This window comes from Aptenodytes patagonicus, chromosome 5 (genome assembly GCF_965638725.1).
Source record: "Aptenodytes patagonicus chromosome 5, bAptPat1.pri.cur, whole genome shotgun sequence".
Classification (NCBI taxonomy): domain Eukaryota; kingdom Metazoa; phylum Chordata; class Aves; order Sphenisciformes; family Spheniscidae; genus Aptenodytes; species Aptenodytes patagonicus.
This window is the reverse complement of record NC_134953.1, coordinates 64,825,734-64,843,712: the sequence shown is the minus strand read 5'-3', so window position 1 is coordinate 64,843,712 and position 17,979 is coordinate 64,825,734. Positions and strand designations below refer to the sequence as shown.

At 39.0% G+C, this 17,979-nt stretch overlaps 1 protein-coding gene across 6 annotated transcripts in view; it reads left to right on the top strand.

Moving 5' to 3' along the window:
• ELAVL4 (ELAV like RNA binding protein 4) overlaps nucleotides 1–17,979 on the top strand; it is an 84,277-nt gene that overhangs the window by 13,130 nt on the left and 53,168 nt on the right. Inside the window, exon 1 of one of the 6 annotated variants that reach the window (XM_076340233.1) lies at nucleotides 7,872–7,882. The exons of 1 other annotated variant lie outside the window; for it this stretch is intronic. In XM_076340233.1, coding sequence (XP_076196348.1) covers nucleotides 7,874–7,882 — 9 coding nt within the window. In that variant the 5' untranslated portion in view covers nucleotides 7,872–7,873. Of the gene's footprint in view, nucleotides 1–7,871; nucleotides 7,883–8,255; nucleotides 8,492–8,952; nucleotides 8,983–9,030; nucleotides 9,257–9,480; nucleotides 9,629–17,979 lie in introns of those variants that run through there. 4 more of the 6 variants (XM_076340232.1, XM_076340236.1, XM_076340230.1 and 1 more) reach the window with 4 other exon arrangements.

Here is a 17,979-nt window from a genome sequence, read left to right as displayed (position 1 = left end):
GGATTTGGGGATAGGTTGCATGATAGGGTTGACCCAGATGTGATTGTGAGATTTTTTTGATATGTGAAATTGTAATACTTATTTATATTCTGCCTACTGTTACTAAAATACTCTATGCAAGTGCCAGCTGTTCTAACAAGAAGTAATTGGGACAGTTAATAGCTCTTGACACTTTTTATTGTCTTTATTCTCTTTCATATCTTCCCTGGTTCTGCATCCTTCCTGTGTAGTTGCAAGTTGCAGGAGACAACCCTTCTGCATGCTGCTCATCGGTCTCCTTTGATTCCTGCTGTACCTCTCTTCTGATCCAGCCACCTCACACTCTTCCCCAGATCTTTTTCTGATCACTGTCTCAAAGCTTGGAAACATCAGCACATTAATCCCCCTTTCAGGTTTTTATCTTTGTTCTTGTTATTGATATTTAGCCTGAGTGCAAGGTGTATAGTACACTGTATTACAGATTGGTTTAAAGCAAATCCATCAACTCTTCTAAAATTAGGCAATGATGGTTAAAAGACCCTGTTCACATTTTTTATGAGGGTTTTTGTGCTTATACATAGGCACATTAAAAATGGCTGAACTTGTGTAAATCTCCCTGGTAAGTCTAGACTTCTTCAGTGTCTAGGTCCTTTCATTATTTACAAGTAAATACATTTTAAAAATGCAGTCATAAATCTTTGAAAACGTCTTCATTTGTGCTCAGTTGAAACTTTGCTAACTGTATCATACAAAATTGACAGCAATGTAGAAATGTGTTAACTCTCTCTGTAGGTAGGGTTGAATCCTGCTTGTAGTGATAAGAAAGCAAGCTGTAGAATTTAGGATGTCTGTTGAATACAAGTTTTAATATCTCTAAATTTAAAAGCCAGAAAACAAAACCAGGGGACTGAAAGCATTGAAATGCATATTTCTGAGCCAAAAGTAAAAGAACTGGGAAGGTGGAAAAGAATTGCTGGTATTTTATTGCTGTATTAACATATTCACCTAGCATGTATGCTGCCTTTTGCTTTTCAGTCTTGCAGCACTGACTATGGGTTCTTTAAAATGTATTGAAAATTGGCCAGGCAAGACGTACTGTGTGACCGAGTAGATGCAGTGTTTTGCAAAGCATCAGTTAGGAGCCAGGAGAGGAGCTTGGCGCCAAGGTGCCAAGGACATTGCTGGCCTTCGGACACGCTGGGAAGGTGCTGAATCATCTTCTCCAAACCCTTCTTGCATTGTAGCAGAGATGTTGGCCCACCTCCCTGGTTGGCCTGTACCCGACATTCACAGGAAACCTTTGCTGAGGTTATTCATGACATACATGCGTGCCTAAATCTGTGTAGATGCCCAGCTTTCAGTTTTGAAAATGAGGATGTGGTTCCTATCACTAAGACTTCTCTTGCCATCAGAGCTATTTACATCTATTCATTTTGTTACCTCTGCTCTGGTGTGCCCTGGAGAGTTTTGTTCCAGTCTCCCAGCATTCAAACATAAGTATCCACAGTGGGATTTGCAAATACACGTCTTCGGAAAATTGGTGTGCGATACTTAGAGCAGCTATGCAGCATCCAAATTACACATCTCATAAGACATGAAAAAGAAAGTGGGCAAGCAACATTAAATAGCATATTTGTGCAAAAGCAGCTGAAGTGTGATTTCTGTGGGAACTGTGACTACTTGCCTAAGCTTGATGTATCTAAATTCCTCATTTAGGGTTGTAAGTATATAGGAGGGGTTTTTGTCTGGTTTTGCATCTAGTGTCTTTCCATTCCAGACCTCTTTAAGGAGCTGGATCTCTATTTGGTTTTTTTCTTTCTGGGCACAGATCAAAAAGGTGATAATTTTTCCAGGTAGATCAGTGGCATATGTAATCTCCCTAGCATCAGGAGGAATCTCGGTGCACCAGATAGTACATTGCATCAGCAGCAGAGCTTGTACAGCTTGTCGGTGGGGTCCACAGCAGGGGCAGAAGAGGAGGCAGGGACAGGTTCCTGTGTTCCCAAGAGGATCATCAAACAAAAAAAAAACTAATAAAAGCTCCAAACCATGTCAGTTATCTTTCACCTACTATTTCCTCAAAAATTGTATGGTATTTCAGCCTTTTTTTGTGTGTAGTGTTCGATTATCATGACTGTATGTATTTTGTAGTGAAACCTTAAAAATTCTACTCTTCTTTTCCTCAAATACATGAATTCACTAACCTTAAAGAGCAGATGCCTGAAGAATGTTTTCAGTGTCATGTGATGTTAGTCTTGATCACCTGCTCCTTGATTTCCACGGGGCAGTTGGTAGGGTGTTTTGTATTGCTGGCTGTTTGGTTAGCTACTGAATAGTTTAAAAAAAACCTATGTTGTTACTTATATATACCCTTGATTGTAAGGTGTTTCAATAACAGTGGAAGAAAAAAACTTACTGTATAGGTAAATAACCTGTTTAGCCATCATTTTTTCCCTCTACCCTGCTGGTCCATCCCATCTCCTGCACACATGTACAGAGAAGGGCAGTCTGCTTAATTGGACTGATCGGTTTTTGTTTCTGTTCTTTCATGAAGTCTGACTTTGGGTTAGGTGCCATGAACAATTTGGCCCTAGCTTTTCCACCTGAGTTTGTGACTTTCAGCATCACTCAGTTGTGTGTTTAGCTTTTTACATTTTGTTGTCATTTCATCATGGTTTTAAAATACTCATTTCTTCTCTCTGTGTACATTTATAAGGGGTTTGTACCCCTTCGTGTGCCCTTTTTCTTTTGCTCTTTTTTAGTTAGTCATGCAATGAATTTGCCAGTGGTATAGGTGGTGGAGGATATTTTAAATTACTGAGATCTGCAGATGAAAAGGCTGTGTGTGAGCTCAGTGTTGTTGAAGATAGTGTTGATGTGGTATCTTGAACTGGAGACAGTTTCCGCAGAGGTTCTTGAATTACTGCATAGGGCAAACCCTAGTGCTTGCATTGTGTAATGTCCTTTCCCAGACCATTGTCTTCTATTAAATCATTTTGTAGTTCAAATCCATCTCTTACTCTCCCATGCATCTCCTTTGTTCCTCATCCACCTGCACCCTCCGATCTGTCAAACAACAAAATACTCTTTGATCAGAATTAAATACTAACTTTATGATAGGAATGTCCTGGAAAAGAATAACACAGTTCTAGATGTAAATGTTTAGTCCTCTGGAAGAGTGGAAAATGAGGTGATGGAAAATGCCAGGTTGTAGTTTGCAGGCAGCAGTATTTCAATGGTTTGTTTAATTCTAGCCTAATATGATTATATCAGAGTTCTTTATTTTGTACTGCAGTGAAATAGGTCTGTTACTGATCATTTTCTCCTCCCTCTTGCTTTGATTAACATGAAAACTCGGGCAGCAAAAATTACAGGAGTTCTGCAGCAGTGCACGGAGAAACTGGTGTGAGAGGGTCTGAGTTGGAGTTTTGTGTCCTTGCACATGAGAGCTCTGGTGCTTCCCTAATAGACTGAAAATGAGACCACTGCTGCTTTTTAAGAGGTCTGTTCCAGCCACATTGCTCTACAGCTTGGCAGATGGTGGCATGTGAATGGTTTCATATTGATTGGATGGATTTGCCTCGGGGTAAGAGGAGTGTGGGTCCTTAAAGATGCATTTCTAGATTTTTTTCTTTTTATTTGAAAAAATAAATTACTGATTTATATTTATAAAACCAAACACTCCTCTGATTTAAAGTGTAATCAAAGCATTGAAGTTACCTGGAAATAAAAAGTCCTTAAATAGATTATCACAAAGACCAAAAAGCCAAGAATACTTATTTACTAAACGATTACGTTTTTACATTAGAAGAAAGTGACACTTTTAATTAGTGTTCAAGGCATATGGTGAATGAGAAAATAAGCTTATTTCATGCAAACAGAAATCGATGCAAATAACCTTTCTCCTCATATAAAAAGGGATGACTTGAAACTCAATACATATTCAAGAAGGTTAAGTCATTACTGCATCACTTTAATATTAGTTAAAGGCCAACAAAGAAAATCACTACTCTGCATATACTTACTCAGCAAGGATTGCTATAAATGAAAGAATTGGGTGATGGTACTTTGTAGGTGATAAATCTGAAGAAGCTTTTGTCCATATAATGCATTTATTCTTTAACCTCAGTAAATAACCTTTTGGGTTCTGCCTTAGCACAGGTAGTTGCCAGAGATGCCTTAATTCTCCAGCGATTCATCCTAGCTAGTAAGCACCACATTTTGTGGTGCTCTTTGTTTATTGTTCTTTCTCACACCTCTGTTTTGTGCTTCGATCTTGTAAATGTTGTTTGTAAATCCTTTGATATGAAATGACTTTTCAAATGTGTTTGTGCAGCGCCTAACACAAAGATCCCAATCTCATTCAAGCCTCTGGGTGTTGCTGTAGAGCATTGAGTGAATTCATATTTCCTATAGTAATGGAAGTATTCTTTGAGGTATTTGACCTTAAATAAAGTGCAAAAAAAATACTTAAATAGCTTGCAGACATGTAGCAATGGGGACAGTTTGGTAACTTGGGACACTTGGGTGCTGTTGAAAACTGGATCCTCTCCGTGTATTTCAGTCTTGTGCTCTGATGCATGCAACAGTGGTTTCATAAATGAATTTAAGCCAAAATACGTCATAGCAGTATCGTAGCAAGTTGTCTTCAAATTTGCTTGAAGGTATAGTTCATATTTTCTAACAGGCTCTACCCACATGTGAATTATTTACATGCTGAATTTTGTGTTTCCATGAAAGAACACTGTCATGCTGAACTTAATGCTAATTTTATCTTCTGCAGTACAGACCATTTCTATGGGTGTGCTTTCCCTTTTAATTACACTTTGTTCTCAGAACTGATTGGATTTTATCGTTTAGTTCATTTTTGCTGAATGAAATGCTCCTGTATAAATTTTAAGGTCCCTTTAAAAAAAAAATCAATGGTAAGAGTTAAGTGATTTTAGGGGTTTTGTGTGTAGGCTTGCTTCTGGGGAGGAGAGGGCATAATACAGTGCAAAATATTTTTTTTCCTCCTGCTTGATAAGTGTAGGGGGGATTTATGCTGTATATCACAACCAGCAGCTATTCCAAGAAAAATCTTTAAGATGGTTACTTCAATCTGTGTACACTGCCCACCTGGTGGTTATGGAGTGAACTGTTACTTTAAAGAATAGTTTAAACAACAGCCATGTTTGGGGCAGGCTAATCTTGCAAAGAGAGCAGTACATATAACAGGAGTCTACAGTGTGATAAGGGGAAAATTCAGCTCACTGACTAGATGTTTTAATGTGCGAACTCTAGGGAAATAACATATTGACTATTCTGTTGTGCGCACGAAAATTGAAGAACCCTTTGCAGACAGAGGGCTTGCAAAGGATTCTTTCTGTTTCTCTTAACCAAAATCTGTGGCAAGATGTTTGAAATCAGCAGGACGCTTAATGCTGCTTTGTTAAATAATGAGGTAATATTTTGTCACTTTTTCTGGGCAGCATCTGTTTTTTCTCCTTTTTCATATGTTTGTGAAGGATTCAGTTTAATCTTATGAAAGTAAGAGATTTAAAAAAAAATAATTCTTCAATTTATTATTTTTTTCCTTTTGATGCTTTTGGAGAATTGGGTTGTCTTTTATTTGCGGTTTCAATCGGCTGCTGTTGCCTAGGACATTATGCCACGTAAGGCTTCTAAACTGCACAGAGTAGGTAGTTATTAACGCTGAATTGGCTTCTGGTATAGTCCATCTGGGCTCTGTATGAGAGAGCTTGCTAGCGGCTACTGATGCTAAGATACCCGCAACCTTTGGGATGTATGCGTGGTGGAGAGGGGCTCAGTGATATGAGATCACTTCTTTTAAGGGAAACTGTCATTAATGAGTCAAGAAACTGCTCATTTATGGTAAGGAGAGGGAGGGGGGGGGCTGGGAAGCAACCCTGTGATTTCATTTTGATATTGGATTAGCTGTTTAAGACAAGTTTCTTTTTGTGGGGATGGAAGATTGCATTAAAAATATGCTTTGCTCAGGGGCTTGCTGGCTGATGCTGGAGAGACTGTATTGAGAATCTGATGCTTTACAAATGTCACAAGCGTGATGCGGTGGTCAGTCCCTTACCCTGAAAGATAAATGGTACTATTGGAAACATGAGAATAAGGTTGACTTTTTCAACAATAGGATTCTGCCTTTGTCTTTACAGAGAGAGGCCTCTGAGGATGTTTGAGCGTTTGTTTTAGTGTTCCTCAGAAAGAATGCATGTGTGGGGTGCTTTTTGGGAAAGTGGTCAGTGTGCAGAGTACCTGGATTTATAGATGAATAAGATAGCTAATTTTTTAGAGGAGCAGCGTGCAATTATTGTTTCAGAAAAATGGCTGAATCTTTTGATATGCATAACGAATTTATAGTAACAAAGTAGGCTGAAGTTGAAAAGACTTAAATAATTTCTGGATGCCTTCTTCAGTGTTATTAACCCCTGAAGAGACCTTAAGTAAAAATTTGCATTACAAATCTAACTTTAATATTCGCTGTATATTTGCACAAGAATGTATGGTAATGTACTAGCTCTGTAGCATTTTGATGCCTATGCGTTCAGTCTAATAGGTCACTTAGATTTCCTAACTCGAATATTTATCTTATGAGCTAGTTTAATCTTTACTAGTTTTTACCAAGCTACAAATGTGCTCAAAAAGATGCATGGTGAGAGAAATCCTCTGCAGCCTTTTACATTGTTCGTATTTTAACTTAATTCAGTGCTCATTCCACAAATAGATTGTATGATGTCTTTTAAATGCAGTTTTTCTCCTTGCTTGGTCTGTTTGTAGCTAGATTATAGCTTAGTATATTTCATATGTCTTATTGGTGTGTTTAGTCTGTGTGTGTGTATTTGAGTGGGTCTATGGTTTAAAGAAATTTAAAATGCACAGAATGTCAGTTCAGAGCTTAGTAGTTCGGAGGGCATATTTATACTTAAAAAAAAAATAAAACTTCCAGAACAATGATTATCTGATTACATATTTTTTTAAAATGGTTTTGGTGGTTTGTAGCCAGGTTTTCCTTCTCCAGGAAGGACCTAAGTGAGCTTATAATGTGGCCCATCCAAGCTTTCTCCGTTTTTAGCTCTTATGTATAAAAATGCTTGCAATGATACTGAATTTTTAAAAAACATATTTGGCTGTTGAAATGAATGTGTGAATGGTAAAATTAAATGGCTCCTACATATGTTAATAGAGTAATACTCAGTAGCTTTAGTTGAGATGAACATAAATTCAAGGTTAGTTGCGATTACAGGATGCCATGCCTTGTTACTTTGGCCAAAACATGCTTTAGAAAAATAACTCCAAGTAAGAAAGAAATGAATGCTTCTTAACTTGTGAGAATTTTCAATAAACTTGCTGTGGTCGGGAGAGGGTAAGTATTGCTGTTTGGAAGTGAAGTTTTGTTAGTTTGTCAGTGGCAGCGAGCGGAGAATTAATGAGTGTGCATTGTTAAGTTAAGCACGTTCCTCTCTAAGGCTGGAAAAAAAAAAATTTCTTTTAAACACCCAAAGTTCGCTGTCATTTTATTTCCTGTAGAGCTGAAGGATAATGAAGCGAGGTGGTGAAATAGTTCTGAAATACTACTGTCATTCGGGGGGAGCACCCTGATAAATGGGTGTCTGCTGTGCCTTAGTGTCAAGTGGCAGCGGTATCAAATCCACTTCTAAAAATGCGTATTTTAAAAAACCTCACAGGGCCGAAGGAAGGCGAGGTGGGTTGACTTATTAAAATCAATAGTACCTGAAAATAAATGCAGCTTTAAATGCACGTCGAAGTGCTTTTGTTGTGCCTTTAAGCCTAGAGGCAGATCATTAAATATGCATTTCTCCGGAAAGCAACTGTCGAAAAAGATAAGGTAGTTAAAATACGCCGGACCTGGGAGCCGGGCATGCAGGAGGTAAGAAGACGTAGGCACTGAAGCATGGCCGAGGTATGACATCGCTGTGGCCAAGGGCTCCTGCGCCGGTGGGGTGGGAAGAGGTAAAAAAAAAAAAAAAAACAGGGATGCGTGTTGTTTCTTCAACCGGGCCTTAATTACTAGACACAAGCAGCAGTTCAGAAATCTGGTCTCTGTTGTTGTAGAGGTCACCAAATCATTAACATTGTCAATCTGGCAGCGGCTAATTTCAATAGCACCTGATGTCGCAACGCCTCCCCGCGCGGCGGCGGCCAATCAGCGCCCGCCCGCCGCTGACAGATGGTCCCATAAATGGATGTAAAGGGGAGACGCCGCCAGCCAGTTCCAGCAGGGCTCCGCGCCGCTCCGCCCGCCGCCGGGGGCTGCCGCACGGGGACAGCGGTACCTGATTTTTAAAAAAAGAAAAAATAATATAATATTTACTATTATTATTATTATTATTAATTATTCTCGCTGCACAAACGTCTAGCACTGTGCTTTGTGGATCTTTAAAAAATAATAATAAAAATAATTCCCTGAAACCTTAGCAAATCTGTAGAAGAGTTGAAGCCTTTCAAGACCCAATATTTGCCATTAAGAATGGTTATGGTAGGTATTAGTAGATTTAAAATCTGATTGTAGCGGGTTTATGTAGAGGTAGATATAGAAGCTAACATACAGATTTTCCCCAAATCTGCATCGTTCTCAGTCTGTGTTTTCACATGAATTTAGCTTTCTGCTACTGATTTGTTTGTACATGATCTCTCCCTTCCCCCCCCTTCTCTTTCCCTCTCTCTCTTGCTCTCTCTTTCATATTTAATGTGTGCGTATCCTTTAATAAAGGATGTACTTTGTCATTTTAAGGTAATTGCGATTTCTCTCAGAATAAAGAAAAAAAGCTCATTTCTAATGCAAGGCTGGTATGTGGCTAACTGAAATGCGAAAGGAAGAAGAGGCTTTTTTAAGTGGTGGTGGGGGGGAGTTAATTTCCACATTGACATTTTGGAGATACAAATGCAGAGCAAAATCCTGGGGGGGGGGAGGGTGGTGGAAAAAAAGCCTCGAGATTGGTAATTTTCTTTTGGTGGACTGCGCAATAGGTATGGTAATTTTAAAAGAGGGTGATTTATATGAGCTTCAGTAAATGCTGCATATTGTATTTCAAAGAGTTTCCTGTCATGACCTCATAAAAAGAGGAGGAGGCTTGTATGTGTTGCAGCGCCTAGTATATGTCGATTTTGTTGCATCGTTGGGCAGCAGCGCTGTAAGAAGGAATGTCAGCTTTTACATAACGCTCTTTTTGCTTTTGACTCTGTGAGGGGCTGTAAGGGTCCATCTTTGTGATCACAGATGGAGTGGAATGGCTTGAAAATGGTAAGTGAACGGGGAGAGCCTGCTCGTGGGGTTTTGTCTCGCTTCTCGCGTGCCTCGCGAATTCTTTTGTTCGGGGCGGCAGATCGTGAGTCATAAAATAAAATTAGAGAGCCTTGTTTATTTTTTGCGGGATATGTCTGCCTGTGTGTATATATATCTATATATCTATTTAATGTATCTAACTGTGATGGCACTTCACGGCGTTTCCATTGAACGTTGCATTTCAGTCGAGCGAGGATGGTCTCTGCTGACAGTCACGGTGTCATTGTACCGCATGTGCCTGGCGGATCAGGCAGCCGATGATGCCTTTTAATCTCCTTCTGTATTACACGAGCCTTAAATACAAACCTAATAATCGCCTCTGAAATTCAGGTATTGCGTTTCCTATGGAGCCGGTGCTGTGGAGGATGGATGGATGGGTGGATGGAAGGGTGTGTTTTTTGTGTCGGGGTGGGGGCTGGGGGGGAGCCGTGTTGTTCTGTGCTTTTTAAATGCCGGGAGAAGTCAAAGCCATTTATGTGAAAAATAGTATTTCTATTTTTAGACTATATTCTCCTGGCAGAGGAGCCCGGACGTGCTTGTCTCGTCCCCTCTTTTGTGCTTTCCTTACAGATTGTGCAAAATGGCATGATCAAATACAACTGCCGGGGACTTTGGGCTGTGCCGAGCGGGGCGACCCGGGGTGGGGGCTGGGACCAAACCCGCACAATACCCATCCCTCCTGCCAGCCCCACGGGATGCTGGGGGGTGTGGGTGTCCCCCCCCTCCCGCTTTCCCTTAATTTAACGTTTTGCAGACTTTTGCCGTGGATATTTATTATAACCGGGGAAACAAAGCGACGGTCTTTTCCCATTCTTACAGGATTGTCTTTGTCTAGCTGCTTGTTTTGATGGGTGTAAAACAAATAAGATTAGACTGAGCAGCCGAACTGAAAGCGATAGCTGGGAGGAAAAGCCAATGAAAGGTTGCCGGGGAAACGAGCATAGGGGAAGCTGAGTGGGGGAGCAGGTGGCAATCATGTGGGAATACTGCAAACAGTGTAAAAAAAAAAAAAAAAATCTAAAAAAAAACAGGGGCTACCTCGATTATCTCTGCTGTTCTTTGTGGCAGTCACAACTTTAATTATTCTTTATAAATAGGTGTTAATTACATTTCTGGCTCAGGCTTACAGTGATTTCTAGAAATCTGGTTTTAAGCATCTGTTCTTTCTCTTCTGCAAAAGAGGGTTATCTTTCTTTTTTTCTCCTTCCCCCTCCCTGCTGTGAAATTGTACGTGCAAAAAATTGCAAGGAATCCTGTGAGGCAGTAAAAAAAAAAATGTAAATTATATTGAATGAAGTTGACAGAGGTATAATAGTGAACTCCCACAGCTGATAGCTTCTGCAAATCATTTCTTAGAATTTTCCAGCAAATGTCCCTATGAGAACAGTAGGTAGAATGAATTTACCCTAAGCAGTGATTTTGTGTTAAGTGATATTGGTATTTTTACAAAATCAGATGGTTATATGGCAGAATAATCAGTTCAGGGGAGTTCACCATATCCTAGGGTTTATGTGCTGAGTGAAATTTACAAAAATAGTGAGATTATTCTTCTCTTCGCCTCCAGCCCCACCTTTAGCCAGTCTACTATATATCTGCTGGAGCAATAGCCACTTACAATGCCAGGCTCCTTGTGGCAACTTTACTTTTTAAACTGTAGCTGAATATTTTGCTAATTGTGACTGTTTCTTATTGTAGTGGCAAACAATAATGGGAAATAGCAGAAGTGCATCTTTAAGCAAGGCTACTGGTGCTAGAAGTGTTAAAAAAGCATAGTAGACTAGAAAGTGATAGACGGTAGCGTAAAAGATATAAAAATGTGGTTGCCCAGAAAATGCTTATCTATCACACATGAGGAGGCACAAGAGAAGCAAAGCAAGAATATAGAACACGCCTTTCTTCCTGTCTTCAGATTTTCAGATATTTTTACTTTATACCTTTCTCTGATGCAGGATTACTTTGAATGCAAATTCAAGCAGGAATGGTAGTGCTTAGTTTCAATATGAATAAAAAGACATTAAATCCCCCTTTTAATTTGCTTTGTTTTAAGTATTGCTTCTGCTGCAATCCTTTCTGTGAAGTAATTGGCCCTCTGAAAACTGCACTGCTTTACAGTGGGGGGGGAATCTTGAGGGGGGTGTGTGTGCATGTGTAAATTTCTGTATTTTACAGCCTGTGCATGTGCAGAGAGATGTATTCTGACATGCATTGTAGTTGTACGTGAGAGTAAAATAATTTTTCTTCTGTCTAAAACAGAGATACTGTGTTCTAAATCTGTTAACTTAGTCATGACAATAAATAAGGGTGCCTTTTATTATACACAGCTGCATTGTTTGTTTTAAGAGTCATCAGCTAGTAGTTACATTTTCATTTTCTGTTCAATTTGGTGTTTCTACAAAGACTTAAAAATAATGTAATCCTTGTTTTATGGCGCACGTGTTCCTGCCCCAATCTTCCTCTTTTCTTTGTTTTAAGATTATATTAATGAATACAGCCTGCATGTACATAGTGACATTTTATTTTTGCATATAAAAGATTGCATTGTAGATCCTCATATAGAAAAATAGCTATTAAGTTAGTGAAATTTAATTCAGACTGCTACGGATAATAAAGATTAAAATGTTAAAACCTCTTTCTGTTCAGACGAAAAAATGTAGTTGTCTTAGACATGACAATTTTTTAAAAAATTGTTGTCGTGGTGAACTACTAGTCAGAAAGGATGAAATTTTACAATGGAATATTGATGCAAGGTGAATACCAGCCATGAGTTCAAAATCCTATCCCCATGTACTCTACTAATCAAGTTCCCATGTTAGATACAGGGATGCCTCTCCACTGTTGACTGGCTTGGTTGCCTCCTTTGCTTTCTTCCTCTTTATTAATTTTACCTTTTTGAGCGCTCTCAAAGTGAGCCCGAGCTGTTGTGACAAAGGATGGTTACAATGAGCTGGAAGGGGTATACTTAAAAATCCCATTTGAATGGGTTTGGAATAGTCTTCATCTTTATTTGGTCCTGTTAAATATTGTGACTATGAAAGAAAATCAGTTGTGTTAATCTTACATATATTTAATGTATTAATTTTTTTTTAAATAATATCTTCTAGGTTACAGTGAATTTTTTTCCTCAGCATTCCTACTTGGTATGCTGGGAGTGTACTAATTAAATGCAGGTTATTTTCTGTGTGTAATTGTCATACTGTTGGTATATAACCTAGAGCCACTCCACACCCCGAGGTTTTTCAAAAGAAATAAAGTATGACTGCATCCCATATTCTGGCAGGGGAATCTGTTGTTTTCTTTGGGAACTTGCACTTTCCAAATTTCAGCAAACACCCCAGGCAAGAAATGGGCAGTGGCAGAGAATATTACAGAGAGAGGGAGAGAGATGCAGATAACTTGACAAATCCACTTGTCTGTTTTGGCAATCTGTGTCCACTAGACAACTCATTTACATGCCTGGACACATTAAAATGTACATTTGTTTGTCTGTGGGACAGCTGACTGGATACAGTCCGATGCACTGGCAAATACTGCAATGCAGTATTTTTTCAATGTCATTGGGGTTTTTGGGGAGAAGTGGGCGCAAAGAGTCTTTTTGCAAGCGAGGCAATGTTAAAAAGCATGGTACCTCTGTAAAGGATAGGCCAGATTTAGCAAAATTTGCTAATCTGATGGAAAGTCACCCCTCCCCCATTGCACTCCTCTCCCTCTCTTGCTCTTTCTTTTTCTTTCTGAGTAGGATGGAGGAAGAAATGGGTATACATGTATTTTTATGTGTGTGTATCTTCCCATCTCATTTGAATGGATGTTAAGGAAAATGCTGGGGTTTGTATGAGAAGGGAAAGGGCGTTTGCATAATGTAATACTTTCCAATTGTTTGTGTAAATGTCCAGTTACTAGCAGCATAGGACTTCCAAGTAACTTTAAAAGCAAGGCACATCTTTCATTTTCTAAAGAATTTTGCAAAGAGGAGGGTAACGTTTCAATTCAACAAGTATAATAGATTTAATCCTAATAAAAATAGTGTTTAATGGGGACCTGTACCTTGCCTTAGCCTTTGCATTTGAGTATGTTTAACCATTTGAGATAGTGTAAAGGGAAGATGATGGAGAAATGGATATTCAAAGACTTGTTTGCTTGCTTGCTTTTTCCCCTCAAATGATCAATCTTTACTTTCTAAAATACTGGAATATTTTAGGTTCAGGGGGCTTTTGTAGGTCACTAGTTTTACAGCAAGAAGAAGAAAGGAGGGAGAAAAGGTCTCAATGTGTCAGAGGCAGTAATTGTCTAAAATTAGCCATCTAGAAAAGACAGGAAAGGCTTGGAGGAAAGAGAAGGAGGCACAAATATGTGAAACAGCACTGTGCTAGTCAGGGAGATAATGAGTGATAAATTTGAACTGGTGCAGTGGTGTGATGCCCATTAATTTCTCAGAACCTTGACTTTGCAGGTTTGTTACTCTGTTGTTCACACCTTTAATTATAACCAGTTTTGGATGATAGCTTGGGGCACTGAAGATGAGACCTTTTGTTTGTTGTTTACTTAAGTATTCAGACAGTTTGCAATAGCATTAGAACATCAGTGTTTGAAATACTTTCAGATGAGATTATAATAAGAATGCAATTAATTTTTGCAACTACCTAACATTGTCTTATTTGTAGCATTTACATTGCTTGCATAAATTCATTAAGAATTAGTTCGATAGAACCAGTGTTAGGTTGATCTTTATTTTCTGTCACTATAATCTGTTTTCACTAACCGTTTTGGAGCTCTTAATGCATTATCACTTCTTCAGGGCCCCAAAAACTAGGGAGGAGGCCGAGAGTCTCTTACCTATTGTTCTACCCTTGACTGTGTCTTACGTGAGGACTTGCACCTCAATGAAGAAGAAAATCTGTAAAAGTCAGGAGGTGCTGCGAACCAGTTAAGAATCGTTAATTAAATGGGACAAAAAGACAGGCTATTAAGAAAAAAATTAATTAAAAAAAAGATAGCTAAACCTTTGTGCGTCCTCTGGAAATGGTTTAGTTGCACAGTAAAATACGAGCCTGGCTTTGACAATATTTAGAGTCATGATGTATATAAAATTCTGTAGTATGCCTTTGTTGCTAAGGCACACGCGATTGCATCAGCGATGCTGTTGTGATGGGAAATTATATGTCCTTGAATTCTGGAAAAAAAATACTTAGTTTCACTTATTTTATTCTTTAATATTAAACTTTTTTATTGCTATAAAAGCTCTTAAACATTACGGTTGGTATTTTTCCCAGTCTGGAGCCGTGTGCCAGTATTCTTCAGAATCGGGGTGGTAGTGTATTTGGCTTCTGAGCATTCAGAACTCTTAGAGGTAAAGGTGATACAATAATGTATGTTTGTTTCAAAATAGACACAAATGACTATGGGAGATGGTTCTGTCTATTCGCAGTGCTTCAAGAAGGTTCCATGCGTAATGCGCCTCTGTCCACGTAAGTGATTTTTGGTGTTGGCAGAGGGCAGTGATGCCACTGGAGCCTTTCCAGTAGCATAAGTCCTTCAGATCCAGCCACTCTGCTGTGTACCCGGGTGCGTTCACTGAGCCGTGGAAGGAAAACCAAACAGCTCCCTCTGGTTTTTTGCTTCCTGAGGGGACATTTGGTGACAACATCCCATCTGACCCTCCATGTAGAGACGAAAAGATTGCTGCTGGAGCAGGTAACTGCACTGTGCTTGGGCCCTGTGTGTTGGCCTATAATTGCATGCGTGCTCGTTTGGAGTAGCCGATTGTTTTTCCGAGCACGGGGAAGTATTTACTCCCAGGTTGAGTGCTACTGAAAAGCTTTTGTAGAGATGTGAGGGGAAGCTTGTCCTTCTTATTTTTCCTCCCCTTATGAATATCTCATTATTGCATACTGGAAAACTAGCAAAGATAGCAATACTCACAATTTATAATTTAAGGTAGATCTGACTCCTCTTGTAATGTTATGTCTAATTGCCCAGCGATGACATGGAATTCCAGGAAGCGAGTCTGTCCCCTTGTCTCTCCTGCTGCAGGTCAGGACAGTTGCCAGAAGTCCATGTTTCTCTACTGCTATTAAAAGCAAAACTGATATTTGACTTTAAGAATTTTTATTGCTAGACTAAACTTCCTCAGAAGATTTCACATTGGGGACTTTTTTGTTTAATACATGGATTAATTTAAACTCTTGATGTCTATGATGTGCTTAAGGTGTGTAGAAGTCAACCTGTTTATAGTAGTTCTGGTTTGAGACAGTTGTTATAAACCACACAGGCAAAATACTAATGAACCTTTTTACTGAGTTGAATGCTAATCTGGGGAGGAGGCCATACCTTTTCTCAGTCCTTCTAAACTGACATGTAGACTCCCATAGCCATCAGCAGTTTGATGTTAGATAATAGAAAATTCATGACTCAACGGCATGAAATAACCCATGTTTAAGTCACTACACTGTGGTGAAGTGTTAATGCATTCTGCATTTGGGATCGGAGATATTTGGGGGTATTTGGTTTTCTACTTGATTAAAGGGTTTATAAATGTGACTGTTAATTGCTGTACTAATATTCATCTTCTACGGGTCATTCTTGATCTTCAAATGGTGGTCAGTGACTCTTTGCTTTACTATGTGCAGAAGAACTTGTGGGCAAAGACTCATCCTGTTATTTCTGTAGAGCAGAAGGCACAGTCACGACACCGTAGAAGTAATAATGCATGTAAACAAATGCTCCTTAAATAAAAATAGTTCTAATACCGTTCCCTGTATATCTTTGTTCCAAATGAAGCTACTGGCAGTAGATGAGTAGGGGGAAGTTGATTTTTAGCAGAAAGCGTGAATGCTGGAAATTCTTCCTAATATGCGTGTGCCAGCTATACTGTGGCAGTGTTGCTGTCGATTCCCTTCCTGTGAGAGCAGCTGTTCAGGGAATTAATCTCCTTGCTTGATGCAGAGGGTCCTGAAAAATGTAGTGTGCAACTACGGTGGTGGCTGTGGCCATTTTTAGTGTGACCATTGATGGGAACTAACCATGATCTAGCACAGTAGCATATTGTTCTTTAGACCAAGTGGGCCGGGACAAAATTATCATTCTGTATTTCGTGTGCTCTGTGAGAGATTCCGGAGTGCACTTCAGAATTTGACATTGTGTTTGATAATTTATAGAGCACAGTTTATATTTAACTGTAGACACGCTAATCCGGGGAAAAAGTAGTGTATTTTTAGAATCCTTTTTTATTGTCTGTGCCTGTCATTACCCAACTACTGAAAGAAGTGTTCACAAATGTAGATGCTCACTGGGGTAGAAATTGTTGAGTTTAATTTCTATTGTTAGTCTTTGCTATATGCAAAAATGAATGTTATTTGTCTGATGTTCTTTGTGGTTATCAAGAAGCTCTGCAGCCATATGTAGCCATTCTGGCTGTGGTAGGAGCCATGTGTTTTGATACCAGTCTGGACCAGGACACCTAGGCTGAATGCCCCAGCGGTCAGGGATGCTTAGGTGATATATTAGTTTTAATAATGACACAATGTCACTTCTGTCACCAAGTTCTCCTTCTCTGAGGTGAAACACATGGATGGAGTGGATCCAGCTCTAAGTTTAAAGAGTCTACCTATGACTACTGAGTATCGTAAGGGAAAGCTAGACAATAGAACGGTCAAAATAACCAAGTTACTGTCTTTTTTAGTGCTCAAGTAAGCTGTTCTTATGCGTTTAGGCTGCTAGGACATTTCTGCCTAGTAATAGCTAATCTGCCATTTTTCTGGTTGCCTATTGACATCTAAGCAAAATGTAATGTATGGGTTTTGAGCAGGACAGCTGGGATGGCCTGGGTCCCACCCTGTCCACAAGCCCCTGTATCTGAACAGGGCCTGAGGTCAGCAGGGCTCCTGCTGGATGCGTTAGCATAATTGTGTGTTAACCAGGAGTATGTTATCTGCAAGGTCTGCTCATTTTTTTAAGAGGAGTTCTGAAAGATTTTTGATTTCTTGTTGTTCAGGGTATGTTTGTTTTATTTGAATAAGAATTTGGTGAATTTTAATATGATTTCATTTGGAAATCTTAAGAGGCATCTTAGTAATTGGAATAAGGAGGGTGTTTGATTTGGCCTGTGGCATGTTTCCCTTCCTTAGTACAGAGATTAATAGAGTTTATGTCCAGGATAAACCATTAGGATCTGTTAGCGTGACCTGTGACAGATACATGCATATGTACTTGATATTTTGTCCTTTATTGATGAATAATATATTATTAATCTATGGTAATAGTCTTTGAGCTTAGCATAGATGCTTTTATGCATGAGATTATTTGAATTTAAGTATTACTGAGATATTTATCACATATACTACACTTAAAACTTACTCTCATTTAAGCAACTGTGTAGATATTTCTTTTGTGTGACCATCAGAGTAAACAGCTGCCTCTGTATACTAGAAGGTCATTTCTGATCATTTTTCCACCAGAAATTTCTCAAGTCTTCAATGTCTATTATCTGTTCATGATGTTTAAGATGGTAATGGCCATATTACTTTGGAGTAATTAACTGTAACTTTGTCTACCATTGGTATATTACAGAAGCAAGAATGCCTATATTTCATGAAGAGATTTTCCATAAGCAATATTAGTGTGGTACAGGGCTGTAGACTTACAAGTGAATTGTAGAAGATATGTAAATTTTTTCTTTATTACTAATC